At 39.6% G+C, this 14,441-nt stretch overlaps 1 protein-coding gene across 1 annotated transcript in view; it reads right to left on the bottom strand.

Annotated features, from left to right (window-relative positions):
• Nucleotides 1–14,441, bottom strand: part of MDGA2 (MAM domain containing glycosylphosphatidylinositol anchor 2) — a gene marked incomplete at its 3' end in the record, with an annotated part of 498,834 nt that overhangs the window by 194,791 nt on the left and 289,602 nt on the right. Inside the window, exon 6 of the mRNA XM_029284905.1 lies at nucleotides 7,630–7,899. Coding sequence (XP_029140738.1) covers nucleotides 7,630–7,899 — 270 coding nt within the window. The remainder of the gene's footprint in view (nucleotides 1–7,629; nucleotides 7,900–14,441) is intronic.

The following is a 14,441-nucleotide window of genomic DNA, read 5'->3' as shown; positions in this document are numbered from 1 at the left end:
TATATTTTGTTTAATCTCACAAGGCTCAGGCTTGAGTTGCTATGAATAAATATGCAGAAAGGCTCATTTATTATTCCATGACTCATGAAATCTTTATCCAAGGGGAACAGAGGAAATCTGCGTATACTGTATATGTGTGTGTATGTGATACACAAATACACACACACACACAAACACACTGTATCTCAGGAAAACTTAGATAGTGTCAGTTTCCTTTGTTCTTTTCAAATACTGAACTCACTCGGTACTTATAGAATCATAAACTCATAGTGCTTGAAGTGTCCTCTTTCTTATCTAGACAATTTTTAAGGTTAGGCAACTTTTAAAGATACTAATCAGTTCTTTAGATTTGAATGATAAAGAAAAACTAGTCTAATATTATCAGCATAAAGTTCTGATGGCGCCACACTCCAAAGTTCCAAATGTCTTTCTCCAGTAGTTCCATGTACCTGTTGAACAGTGTGGGGAACAAGAAGGAACCATGTGCAACATTGCAGGTCAACAAACTAGATGTTGAACTGCAGTTCCCCAGCTCCACTTTCTAGGCAGCCTGACAGAAAAGATAAGGATCACTATAAAATAATGTCCTGCCAGCTGACCCAAAAGAGAATGTAAGTCTAGCCACTGAGAGATGCCAAACGTTCAAGAGATCCAGGATGTCATATCCTCTCCATCTATTTTCTGATAAAAACAGCAGATGTAAATTTTGCAGCAATTTATCTTAACTGAAATTAAACATAGGAAAGATCTGAAGCCTCGGAAATGCATTCTGCCCTACAGGAGTCAGCTGCAAGGTCACACCTCCCATGCCACTCTTTAAGAAATGAGATGACAAAATAAAGCAGGAAAAGTAGAATTTCTGAAGTGTCTGCAAATGTTGTTTATTTCATAAATGCCAATGCATTTTGGAGTAAACAACTCATCTACTGAAGTATTAAATATACCAGTTGCCTCATGAATGCAAATCCTCAAAGGAGAAGGGAGGAAGGAGTCTTGAAAATAATGGTTTCCATTTTTAATTCACTTTGCGGATTATCCACCTAACCTCCTACTTGCCTGGGAGCTATATATTCTAACTTGTCATCCTGAGCAAAAATAGAATGTACTGGAAAATAAAGTGCAAACAGAGATGATGACCCTCATAAAATAATCATGCCAAGGCCTTTCCTACATTGGGAGAGCCCTCCAGTTAATGATTAACCACCAGTTAATAAAAGTTCCCACTACAAAGAAGTTTGCATTTCAATGTTACAAATGTTTTGGATTTGGGGGAGGGATAGAATGGAAGACACTTTCCGATGAGCTACTGAATTTGGACAGATTAATCCAACGGATGAATTCTAAGCAACCAAAAGGAACTCATCCACAAAACATATCCAAGAGTTTATTTGAGCCCCCTGCTTACTGAAGCAATTCTCGAGGATCTTATGGCTTTAACTGAATATATTCTCTTTGAGAATAATATTCACAGAGGTGTATGACATACTGCACATCTGCAGCTGCACAGGGGAAAAAAAGAGCGAGAGAGAGGTCATGTCTCACTCAATCTCAGAATTCAAAATAGTAGTTTAATAGTTTGCTCCAAGACTGGAGATAACAGTTCTAATCCACATATAATTCTGAAGCTCATTGGAAGATGCTGGGAGAGTCACTAACTCACAGGCTAATCTACCTCACAAGGCTGTCATGATGCTAAAATGGGGGAAATGAGTCAACCGTGTATACTGCACGGAGCTCCCTGGAGGAAAGACAAGAAGCAATTAGAATCAATGAATTAAACAAAAGAATAAATAAACCACCAAGGTGAATGGTGACCTTGAAATATGCATGGCTACTAGTCATTGTATCTAGAAGATAAAAGTAAGACAGCATGCCTCTGAATGCTGATTGCTGAGGAATATTGCAGGATCCAATCTGGGTCACTCACCGGGACCAGAGGCTTAGTCTTCTGAGCTTTTGGACTTGTGCTGGAGTCCATCCCCGGATGGGCTCTAGTACGAGTCTGAAAGCTCAGAAGGCTAAACCTCTGGTCCCAGTGAGAGACCCAGATTGGATCCTATACCATTATCCTGGGACATGTATATTTGCCTTCATTCGCTTAGGAATATCACCAGGAGGATCCTCTTAGTTTGATAGTTTGTGAACAAACTAGGTTGGTGAACAAATTCTTTGTTAGATTCAACAGAATTGTTATCAGCTGCTTTTTAATTCCGTGCCAACATATACTTATTAATTCTCAATGTTTTCCTTTCATTTTGAAAAAAAAAGGATTTCTGTTTTTCTACCTTATTTTTAGTGCTCTTAAGAATTTGATTCTTTTTGTGTGTGTGTGTGTGTGTGTGTGTGTCACTTTTCAGCTGACTATCATTGGGGCAGGAGGGAATATTTTGTTGGTGTTTTCTGTTACACACCTTCTCATCATTCTGAAGCCTTCCTCGCTGCTCTCACTCTCTAATCAGAAAAAAACCCCAGCAAGATAGGAGGGGTTTGGAGCTGATGATGTCTTCTTTGGGGATTTAATTGAATGAGATAAAGCTGGAAAGGCTTCAAATTGTTAGAGAAAAGATTGCAGGATGAAATATAAGATATTCACACATAAATCTTGTCCACCCTGTAACTAAGAAAGTGCAGGAATACCACACTCTGAGTATAAGAATTTCACAGATAGTCTCTTCACCTTGAAAGCAATTCCAAAGCGATTTCTTTCTCATTAAATCGAATGAGAATTGATAGGAAAAAAGATGTACCACATTAATTCTTCAGGGCATGCTTTCCCCAGTTTATGTTGTAATTAGCTTGCTTCTTCTAAACTCACCTAGAAAAGAGAAAAGACTAGAATCTTATTTTGCAACACCTATGGAAGGGGCTAGGAAGAATTACACACCAGTCCTTCTCAGTAATACCAGTTATATAAATGTGTAAGAAGGAAGGGGGAAGATGTGAACAAGACTTTTTTTTTTAATCAAGGAAGTCAAGGCTAGGCAATCTGATCCCATAAATAATGACAAGGAATTATAGAAATTGATAACTATCAACAGAGAACCAATGTACCTATCCTGGCTTCTAGCTTATGATGCTTAAGAACTGGATACTTTTGAGGATGCTTGGATAAGGAGGAAGAAGTTATATTGCTGGATTATTAGAGAATTCTAAGAGTCTTTGGAAACCACAGTCTAACATTCCCCAACTGGGCTCTCTTCAGATGTCCAAGAACTGCACCTCCCAGAACTCCTGGTCACACTAGCTTGGGATTTTAGGCATTGTAATCCCAACTCACATGTGTGTACGTGTATATGTGCCAGATTTGGAAAGGCTACCAATCTACACTTCCTTGAAAACTGATGTAGGCGTTTAGCCATCGTTAACTCAATCCTGCCCATCAACAAGCTTTACTTTTATAGAAGAACAAATTTGCTTCATCAGAATAAAATGTTCTACAATATGATTAAACCAGATTCCATAGGCAGCTGGAGTCCAAGTCACAAGGAAGCAAAAATGGAAATCATTCAGGATCAATAGGTAGCAGAGAAAGGTAAAATGAAGTTATGATTCATTATTCAGTGTTTCAGGGAAGGGAACAATTTGGAGAAATCTGGTGACAGTTGGAAAAGCCAATATCTGATGTTATAGTTAAAAAAAACCTTAGTCATTGCTTATACAATATGAGTGGGCTACTCATAGTATGAATATATGGTTGGAGTTAGAGAGATATAAATACAGATATTACACACAGCAACTGAAAACAATTTTCTTGTTTCTTTCAAAATGAAAATAATACATCTGAAAACACAGAGATTGAAAATTTTAAATTAACTGATATTTCAGGGGTACACTTTTGAAAATGTTCTTTATGCTTCTGGTTCATTTAAATGCTGCTGTCCCTTTTTTAAGGAGAGAAAAATATTGCCTTGTTTTTGTCCAACCATTTCCTCAAGACATCTGAGATGGTTCTCATAGATGTACTTTACAGGATCCTACAGAGTTACAAAAAGGCACTTTGATTCATCAGCACTTTGATCAAAGTTCCCCTTCAAAAGGAAGCAGCACAATTCTACATATTAGAGCATAGTAGCCCTCTTACTGAACAGAAGATACGGATCTGACTGAACCCATCTTCTTGAAGCAAAGTGCTATGTTAAAGAAGAGCATTTTTTCTCCACAAAATGATGTGTTCCATCCAAGTGGACTGGAGCTCATTCACACAACCTTACACTGAACTCAACCACTCACCTTCCTTTTCTCAGCTTTGAGATAGCCTGTTTGCCAATTATTTACCAATTATTGGCATAATACCTTCATCTTAGGGCTAGCCTGAGATACAGTCATTTGGAAAAAAATAAGATTTTCTTATGGAAAACAGAACAAACCTCCTGTATGTAACTTGGTGTTTTCCATGGAGGGTGGATCCTCAAGTACACTATGGCAATGATCTGCAGGGCTCTAATTGGCTTGCTGGAGCAGCATCCTCTTCCATCCAGCCATGTGGTTCTGTAGTTCTGGGATCATTTACCTTTTAACTGCTTAGGATAACACAGACTCACCCAAATTTGCTATTGGTAGTCTTGGCTATTTCAATTGTCTACTCTTGCTATTAGGGGAGAGAGGAGCAGAAAGGGAAACCCTACCTGCCTGCTTTTTTCTCTCTTCCCTGCCTCAGCATGGATCTCTTGCTCCCTCCCATCAGGACAATAGCAATAGCACTTAGACTTATATACCGCTTCATAGTGCTTTACATCTCTCTCTAAGTGGTTTACAGAGTCAGCATATTGCCCTCAACAATTTGGGTCCTCATTTTACTGATCTTGGAAGGATGGAAGGCTGAGTCAACAAGGTGAGGATCAAACTCATGGCAGTGAGCTGCATTAGCCTGCTATACTGTCTTCTAACCACTGTGCCATCATGACTCCTACCCTTGCCTCTGTTTTCTGATTGCTCTCATGATGTAGTGAGTATACAACATGACTTTAAATGACAGAGGAAGATCTGTTACTAAGACACCAATGGAAGAGTCAAGAACAAGGAAGACTTGCAAGATTAAGTTACTATAGCTGTTTTAATAAAATTAGCTTTAGGTCTGCACAGTGTCTGTTTCTTAGTCTGATCTATTTTATAGGGCTGATATCAATATTTTCAAGTTGCAGCGTCCTTCCCTTCCTACCTCTTTTATCTTTATCTTAATTACTTTGGTAATGGTCCTTTCTTCTGTCCTTCAAGGCTACATATGGGCAGCAGTAAGCAGCACTCTCCAATTGCAGGTAAAGGCAGAGATCACCATAATGAAAGGTAGCTAAGACTCTATACTTGGGGTTGGGGAGAAAGACAGCAATAAAGGGAAGAATCATCTTCTCCGTTTCTCATTCCGTACAATAACAGCATAAATGGTGCCCCCCACTCTTATAAGACAAGACTTTGTTGGCCTAGTTTTTGAGATGTGTCAGGCAACAATTTTTGACTATCTTCTCCTTTGGAGGGCAGGACAAAAGTCCATCCCTGCCAACGTGGGGAACATCTTTATACTGAAAAGAAGTGAAAAAAGAGATGATGGGCTGGGAATTTGTCAAAATTATGGTAGTAGCTTCCATGCATTATTAGGGATTTAAATCTGCTTTTCTATTGACTGCATCCACCAAGCTATCCATCACATCACACAACCTGACAATCCCCCTCTTCTCCCTATCTCCCCAAGTCTCAATGTTATCAACCTGATCTACTACAAACTTCAAAATCTGGAAGTTAACAATCAAACAGGGGGAAATGGATGGAAACTGTTCTATCTAAATCATGTTATTGATGTTGAACCTAACACTGAAATAATTCAGAACTTCCCTTTTGAGTTCTCTCTTGCCAGAGGCCTAAGCATGCAATTTACTTCCCAGTTGATGGGGGTAGCAGGGCAGAAAGAGAAAATCAGGAGACTCCAAGGCATGAAATAGTCATAACAGGAGAGAAGAACACATAACTGCATAAATCTACATTGCCATTAAGTGCCTTAAGTGCCTCGTTGCAGAGTCATCATGAAGGGTGTTTTTGCTTTTGTGCCAAGTGGGATGGAGGTGAGGAACAAACATATTTAGCACAATCACACAGTCTACAAAAATGAGAAAAGTAAAAAAAATGAAATGCTGCTGTATTATGGCATAAAACAATACCTAGAAAGAGCAGAAACCATATCTTGATCACTTTGGGAAAAAAGAATCCCCTGCAGATTACTTTAGAAATATTTTCAAATAGTCTTATAAAATTTGCAGGCAAGTAACCCCAACTTCAGGCTTGTAAGACAGCAAACCAGGAATGCTTTAAAGCTGATGTTGTTAAACTGCCTTCATGCAAGAGAGGGAAAAAAAATGTCTGGAGGACAACCTTGCAGTGATCTGTTGGTCTTAGATGAGAAAGCTGCAGTTCACCCCCATATCAGTGCAACAGCAACAACCAAATCCTGTTGCTTATTATGTTAACCTGAGTATGAAGATTCCATAAAATTAAAATATCAACCAGAACATATTGGCCATAGTGATGCAACATAATAGTGCATATACTCTCCATGCAGAAAATATCAAATTCAATCTTCATCATCTTCTAGTAGTTTTACTAAAACATTGGCCTAAAATCTTGGAAGGCTACTGCCAGATGATATGGCTCAAATAGCCTTGGATATACAGTATTATTGACCTATTCAATTTACCCTACCTTTCCATTAAAAAGAGCAAAAAGAATAACACGATTCTTTAAAAATTAATACTAAAGATGATTAATAATTGGATGTCTAGCAAAGAGATGCATTTTTACAGAAGGGGTGCCTTCCATTGGATAGAATTTTGTCATAGGGGTATTTTTTAGAAGATTTCCCTGCAGGTTAACATATAGACAAATTCAAATGGGAAAGAAGTTCCCTTGGATGGTCAGTTCAAGTCACTTACAGATTTAAATTGTGCCTGTTAAATAATTAGCAACCACTGCAAATCTTTCAATATCTGATCCCTCTACCTTGCACCAGCTAGCAGTCTTATCTGAGGTAGTCTCAGGTGAAGCATGTTTGAACAATCTGGACAAGATCTAACCAAAGTGTAGACCTGTATGACAGCTTCTTGCGTTAGCAAACACAACTCTTTGTGGATAATCTGTCTCTATAAGTAAGCAGAAATCAACAACATCACTTATGTACATAGACATTTAAAAAAACAAAACAAAAAAACCTTCAAAATGTAACTGCATATTTGTTCTCATGAATATGTTCTAGTAAAAAGAAGTTGAAGGGTTTATTAGCAATAGCACTTTAGCAATAGCACTTAGATTCATATACCACTTCACAGTGCTTTACAGCCCCCTCTAAGTGGTTTACAGAGTCAGCACATTACCCCCAACAATATGGGTCCTCATTTTACTGATCCCAGAAGGATGGAAGGCTGAGCCAGCCTTGAGCTTGTGAGGATCGAACCCCTGGTAGTCAACAGAATTAGCCTGCCATACTGCATTCTAACCACTGTGCCACCACGGCTCAGTACATGATATTAAGAGATTAAAAGACTTAAGATCATGTAATTGGACTGGAATTCATAATAAAATCCAGTCCAATTGTTGCACAGCTAGTTAATCTGATGATAAATAAGTATAATCCAAGAAAACTCTTACCTCGGACAATGATGTTGGTGGACTTCTTTGCTGGATTCCCCACATTGTTGTTGGCAATGCAGCTATAGGTGCCAGCATCATCAGAATTGATAGCAGGGATGGTCAATGTCCCACCTTTCAGTATTATCTTCTCAGGTAAAGTACCGACAGATCTTACCCAGGTTAGGGTTGGGAGTGGCTCACCGCCTGTTGTGACACAAACCAAAGTGATGGCTTCTCCAGGGTTCACCACAATGGGATCATCCACCAAAAGCTTGATTGAAGGAGAGGCTGTAAACAGACCACAATGATAAATCACTCCTGGTTCACCATTAATAATAAAGAGTTAGATATTATTGAATAGGGCAAGGTAACATTTTGAATTCGGTTCTTAAAATATATCTTCAGGTGCATGAGGATCTAAAATAATCTCTTGCCTGAAACTCATTAAAACAACCATGTCAATTCCCAGGACCATATAGCTGATTAAATGTGTTGCAGACCAGATATATGTTCATACCATTCTCCATTCATCAATGTAGTGCACAGCCCTATCACTAATTCCAACATGATTGTATTGTGAGAAATGGCCCTGAATTTATATGTCTGAGCTACTAGTAGCCTCTCCTTACCTGCAAGCAGTGTGAATGTTTTAGCTCAGTAACATTTCACATATATTTACTGATCAGGAGGAGGGGGAATCCTAGACAGCTACAAAATCTTTGAATGGTATAGATACAATGCTAATGAAAGAATCAATAACTGTTTATGGAAGAAAAAAAAACACAGGCAAGGAGACTCTAGTACAAATTAGTTTTCAGGGGATGCCTGTTCAACCTTCACCTGAAGGGCTCCACAAAGGGAGAACCATCACCATTCAAGGTTATTGGTTTCAGTGGCAAGTTGCTCTTACTGTCAATATCCTTCTTCTCAGTAACTTGAGCTTATTAAATTTAGTCCTGTCCTCTGGATAAATTGAAAAGGAGCATTTGCCCTCTCCTACATGACAAACCTTCAGGCTTTTGAGGGTGATATTGTATTCCTTTTCTTTTCCAGCTACTGGCTCTGCTTCCAGTCCCTTCACACTTTCCTCATAAGATTTATTTTCTTACATTGCCTTTATTTTCTTTCCCTGAATTCATGCTGCTGTTCCTACTCAGGCTGTGCAAGTTTTGATATTCGATGGCGATTCAACAAAAACATTCAATTGAAAGCAGTCCAACAAAAAGGCAGTCTGAGGGAAATGGGTGGTTTAGAAATATGAAATAGAAATAAATAAAATAAATAAAAGCAATGCAACACTCTCTGCTATTGCTAAAAGCAAAAGCAAAGCAGCTGTACTGCTCTCTATTAAGTGCTCCTCCACCTGTTTCTATAGCCAGAAGAGGCATCCAAGTGACACAGAGTTCCTTGTTAAGGCAAACTGCGTCTTGCAGAAGCAAATTCAACCTCTTCCTCAACTTAATTCCTACATCCTTCTACTTGCTTACTTACTTATTAGAATTATAAGATCATGGAGTTAAGCACTGAAGTCTAATCACAGGTGTCTTCATCCAATTAGGATTGCTGGCACACATACAGTGATGTCATGATGCAAATTACAGTTTTGCAGGCAAACTCTGTCCACAGCCTGGAGTTTGATCCTGACAGGGCTCAGATTGATTCATCCTTTCATCCTTCTGAGGTTGGAACAATGAGGACCCAGATTATTGGGAGCAATATGCAAATAATGCTAACATTGTAAACTGCCCAGAGAGTGCTGTAAAGCATTATGGGGAGATATCCCTAATGTCCAACTCAAGTAGGGAATTCACATTCATTAGATCATGATGTGGGACCATCTTTCTGTATCTGCCTGTCCTACCAGATCGGATAAAGTAGGGTAAGTATGCTCTATGTTCCTTCTCTATACTTTTGCCTCCTAGTGGGATCTTAGAAGCATGTCTTTTCTGTGGCTGCCCATACTTTATGGAAAACCTTCCCCTCAGTGAGTTGGCAGGTCCTCACCTTCTTATCCTTCCAAAAGGTCATCAAGATAATGGCTTTTTACCCAAGCTCTGGAATAGAATGAGGATACCTGGAGTTGGCTGTAGGGCATCCCAAAAGGACTACTGAGGAGCCAGATTTTTATTTTTATAGTTTATGATTTTATAGTTATTAGATTGTATTGTTGTAACCTGCCCAGAGTTAGGTTTAAGATGGGTGGTCATATAAATCTTTTAAATAAGTAAATAACAATGTCATGGCTCATATTTTGTCACTTACACAGGTTGTTCCCCCCTGCATGGTTCAACTCTTGAACACTACAGGAATTCAAATCCCAAAGCATCGCTGAAAGATATCTGTCTAGCTTCTGTTTCAACATACCCCAGCAAAGAATGCCTATAACCAGCTATTTAAAGCATTTATTAAATTCTTGAAGTGACTCACACAGATCAATAATATGCCCTTCTTTGCCCTCAGACTTAACAGCCAAAAAGATGGAACCTACAACAGGGATTTTTGCATGACACACCAAACTTTAAACTATTTGATTGTATTTGTATGAAACTACTTTATAGTTCAGTGTCATTCAAACCTGCAAATGAGCCCTTTTGAGTAACCCTTGATTAGGTTAACCATGGGCAAGTAGTTGGAATGCAGTGGGAAAAAATGGGATCAAGAAGGAGGGGAAAAACAGAAGCTCAGGTAAGTTACAGTTCTTGAAATGACTAGCTGGAGCAAAAATCTTCAGTAGCCTAATATAGGTGTTCTCCAAGTAGGAAAGGAAGAATCGTTCTCCTTCTCTCTCCATTTGTTACTAAGCCTGCCGAAAAGGTTGCTGTTGTTGCTAGATGAAAAGAAAGACAGGTCATCTTAGCAAAAACAATAATTTGTGAGGCCAGAAGACAAAAAAAGCAGTGTGTGACAAATTAGGAACAAGCATTGTCTGACGCACATTGTTGGCCTGATGGATGAACTGTGCTGTTTTCTCTAGGAAAAAACATGGCTTTGAAGGTCTTCAGATTAGGGTCTGCCTCATCAAATGCCCAGAAAGACACATTCTTCTCAATGGTCGTATTGTGGCACCTTTCTACCTCCATTCTGTGTGGCTTGTGCCCTTTCTAAAAATGCTGTGCCACAAGCACACTCGACTGTTACAAAGAAGAGCTCAAAAGCCTGGAGAACAAAAGGCAGTGCCCAGCTGAAAACCACAGCTTTGCTCAGTTTAATGGGTCTCAGAATGCTTCAGATGAAAGCTTGTTGTGTGTCGGGGAAGGAGGAGTCAAAGAAGGCCATGGTAAAAAAAAAAGAATGCCTGGTGCCTATTTCATCCTAAAGCACTCAGAAATAACAATCATAGGGAATAATGATAGATGACATGTCTTGGAGGGAGAAAATATGTACAAAGGGCCTAAGAGGTCCAGCTAAGACTAAGTAAACAGGAAGACAATGTGCATACAAAAACACACACACACACAAGCCAAAATCATGCCATTATATCCTCAAAGCAAGAAAGGCCTGTCTAAAGGCACACAAATCAAAGAAAGACAATAGGCCTAATCCATTTAGAAACTCTGATACAAAATCCTCTGATGACAACACAACCTGTGTTGAAGCATTGCCACTTGGATTGCTCATGAGGAAATCTGTGATAAAAAAAGTCAAGATGGCAGCCAGAATAGTGTGCTTGACGTTCTGCCTGTAGTTTATGTGTGTTGCTTTTTTTGAGATGAAAACTGAGGTATATATGCAATGAAAGAAGGACTAAATAGTAAGCAGGTGGATTTTCAGGACGGAGGGAGTGGATCCCAGAGGATAAGAGGAAACTCAGCCTGGATATTATGTGTGAGAGAAAGAGAATGAAGACAGCCTCTTGCTAACAGTTCACAGAGTATATTGTAGATGCAGATTGTCAAATCCTCAGTTTGACAAGATTGATGTCAAACCCAAACCCAAGAATGATATGTGGTGAATCTTCCAAGCTTCCATCCTTATTGTTTAATATCTATAGATTGGTGCTGGATAATGCTCCTGCATATTCCTTGGTTATCCCAAAGATGTTTTTTTCATAAGGCAACTGGACTTTCTTGTTTTTCTTTGAAGATATTTCATTTCTCATCCAAAAAGCTTCGTCAACTCCGACTGGATGGTGGGGAATGGAAGGATTTATACTCCTTGCAGACAGCAGGTCATTTGTATTTTTTCAGAGAGTCACTGAGGCCACCTGGAGTTTATCTGTGTTGTCAGGGTCACCTGAGTAGTGCAAATGGGTGTGGAGCCTTCTTGGAACTGTTGAAAGGTCTGTGTTGTAGACTAGAGATAAATGATGTCATATTCCCCCCCCCCTCTGTTGAGAGATGGCTGTTCAATTTTGACATAGATGGCCTCTTTGAACCTTCTTTCAATCGAGCAGTCCTCTCTGTCCAAAATGTGGACTTTGCTGTCTTCGAAAGAGTAGCCTTTTAAATGCAGATAGACTGATGAATCTTGTCCTGATGGTTTGTTCTCCTATGTTGTGCCATGTGTTTGTGGTTATTTTGTTTCCCCAGTGTACAGATCTGCATACGGCTCACTGTGTTATACTGCATATACCACATTGCTCAGTTTGTGTCCTGGTGTTTTATCTTTCAGGTGGACAAGCTTCTGCCTTAGTGTATTCTTGGGTTTGAAGTGTGCACGTATGTTGTGTTGGATGAAGATCCTCCTGAGCTTTTCCAATATTCCTGCAACGTACGGAATTACTACATTGCTTCATTTATTGTTTTCTTCTTTGACTGTTATGGAGGAGCTCCTTCTGGGTCTTTTGGGGGATTGGATAAGGCCCTCTTGGGATAGTCACCAGTTCTGAAGGCTTCCTTAATGTATTTTAGTTCTTTTTCTTTCCCATCTTTGCTGGTGGACAGGCCTTCAGCTTGGTGTTGAAGGATTCTGATAACTTCCATTTTGTGCTCCAGTGGGTGGTGAGAATCAAAATGTAAATACTGATCTGTGTGTATGGGTTTTCTGTAAACTTCAGTATTGAGGCTTTGGGGGAGGGATACAACATCATTTATCTCTATTCTACAACACAGTGTTTTCAACCGTCCCAAGAAGGCTCCACACCCATTTGCAGTACTCAGGTGACCCTGACTACACAGATAAATCTCCAGATGGCCTCTAAAAGAATGCAAATGACCAGCTGTCTGTAAGGAGTATAAATCCTTCCATTCCTCACCATCCAGTCAAAGCTGAAGAAACTTCTTGGATGAGAAGCAAAATGTCTTCAAAGAAAACAAGGAAGTCCAGTTGCCTTGTGAAAAAACATCTTTGGGACAACTATGACCTGGATGACTGAGAATCTCCATAGATATTCCTTGGATAGCAAAGGTGACCAATAAGCAAGTACTGGAGTGCATAACACCGGATAAGCCACTGGAAAGAAAAATCACAAAACTATGTCTCACTTATTTTGGTCATGTCATATGGAGAAATTCACTGGAGAAAGCAATTACATTTGAAAGAGTTAGTAACAAAAGGAAACCAGACCACCAAACAACATGGTGGCTGAACATCCTCAAAGCTGATAGCAGCCAGAGTATAGAAAGGTACAAGATCAGAAGAAGTGGAGAGACCTGGCCCATAGAATCACCAAGAGTCAGACAGAACTGAATGGATAACATAATCATCATCGTCACCTATAGACTGAGAACTCTACTATCTGCATCCACAATATACTCTGGATTAAATGACCTCTAAAGTCCCTTCTAGAAAATCATTCAATAGATTTGCTGCACCTACAAATAGAAATAGAATGACTGTGGAAAAAGACAGCAAAGGTAGTATATATAATAATAGGCACCTGGAGTACAATCTCAAAACAGCCTGAACAACACTTGAACACCACTGACATTCACAAAATCACCATCAGTCAGTTGCGAAAAGCAGCTTTACTCAGAACAGCTCACATCCTGCAACACCATCAAACATCCACATCTGCCTATCTCAGGTCCTTGGGAAGGACTTGATAGATGGACAAAAATGCCAAATCTAACCTAAACATCTGGCTGACTATGCAATGAACCATAATAAGTAGATAAAAATGCAAAATCCATACCTTTAATAGCATCAATAATCCACTTCTGCCAATCCCAGGCTCTTGGGAAGGACTCGATAGTTGGATAAAAATGTCAAATCCATTCTGAACATCTGGCTGACTGTGTGTGAACCATAATAATAAATCACTATGGTGATTTTGTTTCATTTGTGCAACTTTCCTGTAAAGTAGACTGGTATGTTTACTGACATATTATAGATGGGAGGCTGTGGCTAAAGATGCTTCCCAAAGGCCATTTTGTTGGAAGTATATTTAGGCTAGCCTTCTTCTGCAGCATCTCCCAAACCATGTTAGTTAGGGATGGTAAAAGTTAAAGTTCAAGAGCCCTGAAGGGTGCCCACTGCCTCATATTTCTTGCTTCTTAATGTTTGGCCAGCATATATTTTTCCTCAACGGGACAGGCACCCTGAACGAAGAGCAATAGCACCAGTTAGAGAAAAGAGCAGCATTGTGCAGTTTGTGATCCACTGTGATACCTCTGCTTGCCAGACAGAAGGCCAGATCTCTTATTAATGCTAGCAGTAATTGCCTCTGACACAGAGCATATGCAGAGGCCAAAGAGCTGCCCCTGCTCGGGCATCTGACATCCGCTGAGCAGCATATCAAGGAAAGGAAGCTTAGCAGTGGATAGATCTGAGAGGTTTGGAAAGATTCCCCAGTAGAGCTAACGGGGGTGCCTGGGCATCAATCAAAAGAGGCAGGGTGGGGACCCGCTTCATTTTTACATGAACAACTGTCAAGAGAGTGACAGAACAAC

The sequence above is a fragment of the Protobothrops mucrosquamatus genome, unplaced genomic scaffold (genome assembly GCF_001527695.2).
Source record: "Protobothrops mucrosquamatus isolate PMUCROS unplaced genomic scaffold, P.Mucros_1.0 scaffold1091, whole genome shotgun sequence".
NCBI lineage: Eukaryota > Metazoa > Chordata > Lepidosauria > Squamata > Viperidae > Protobothrops > Protobothrops mucrosquamatus.
This window is presented reverse-complemented; position numbering and strand designations above follow the sequence as displayed.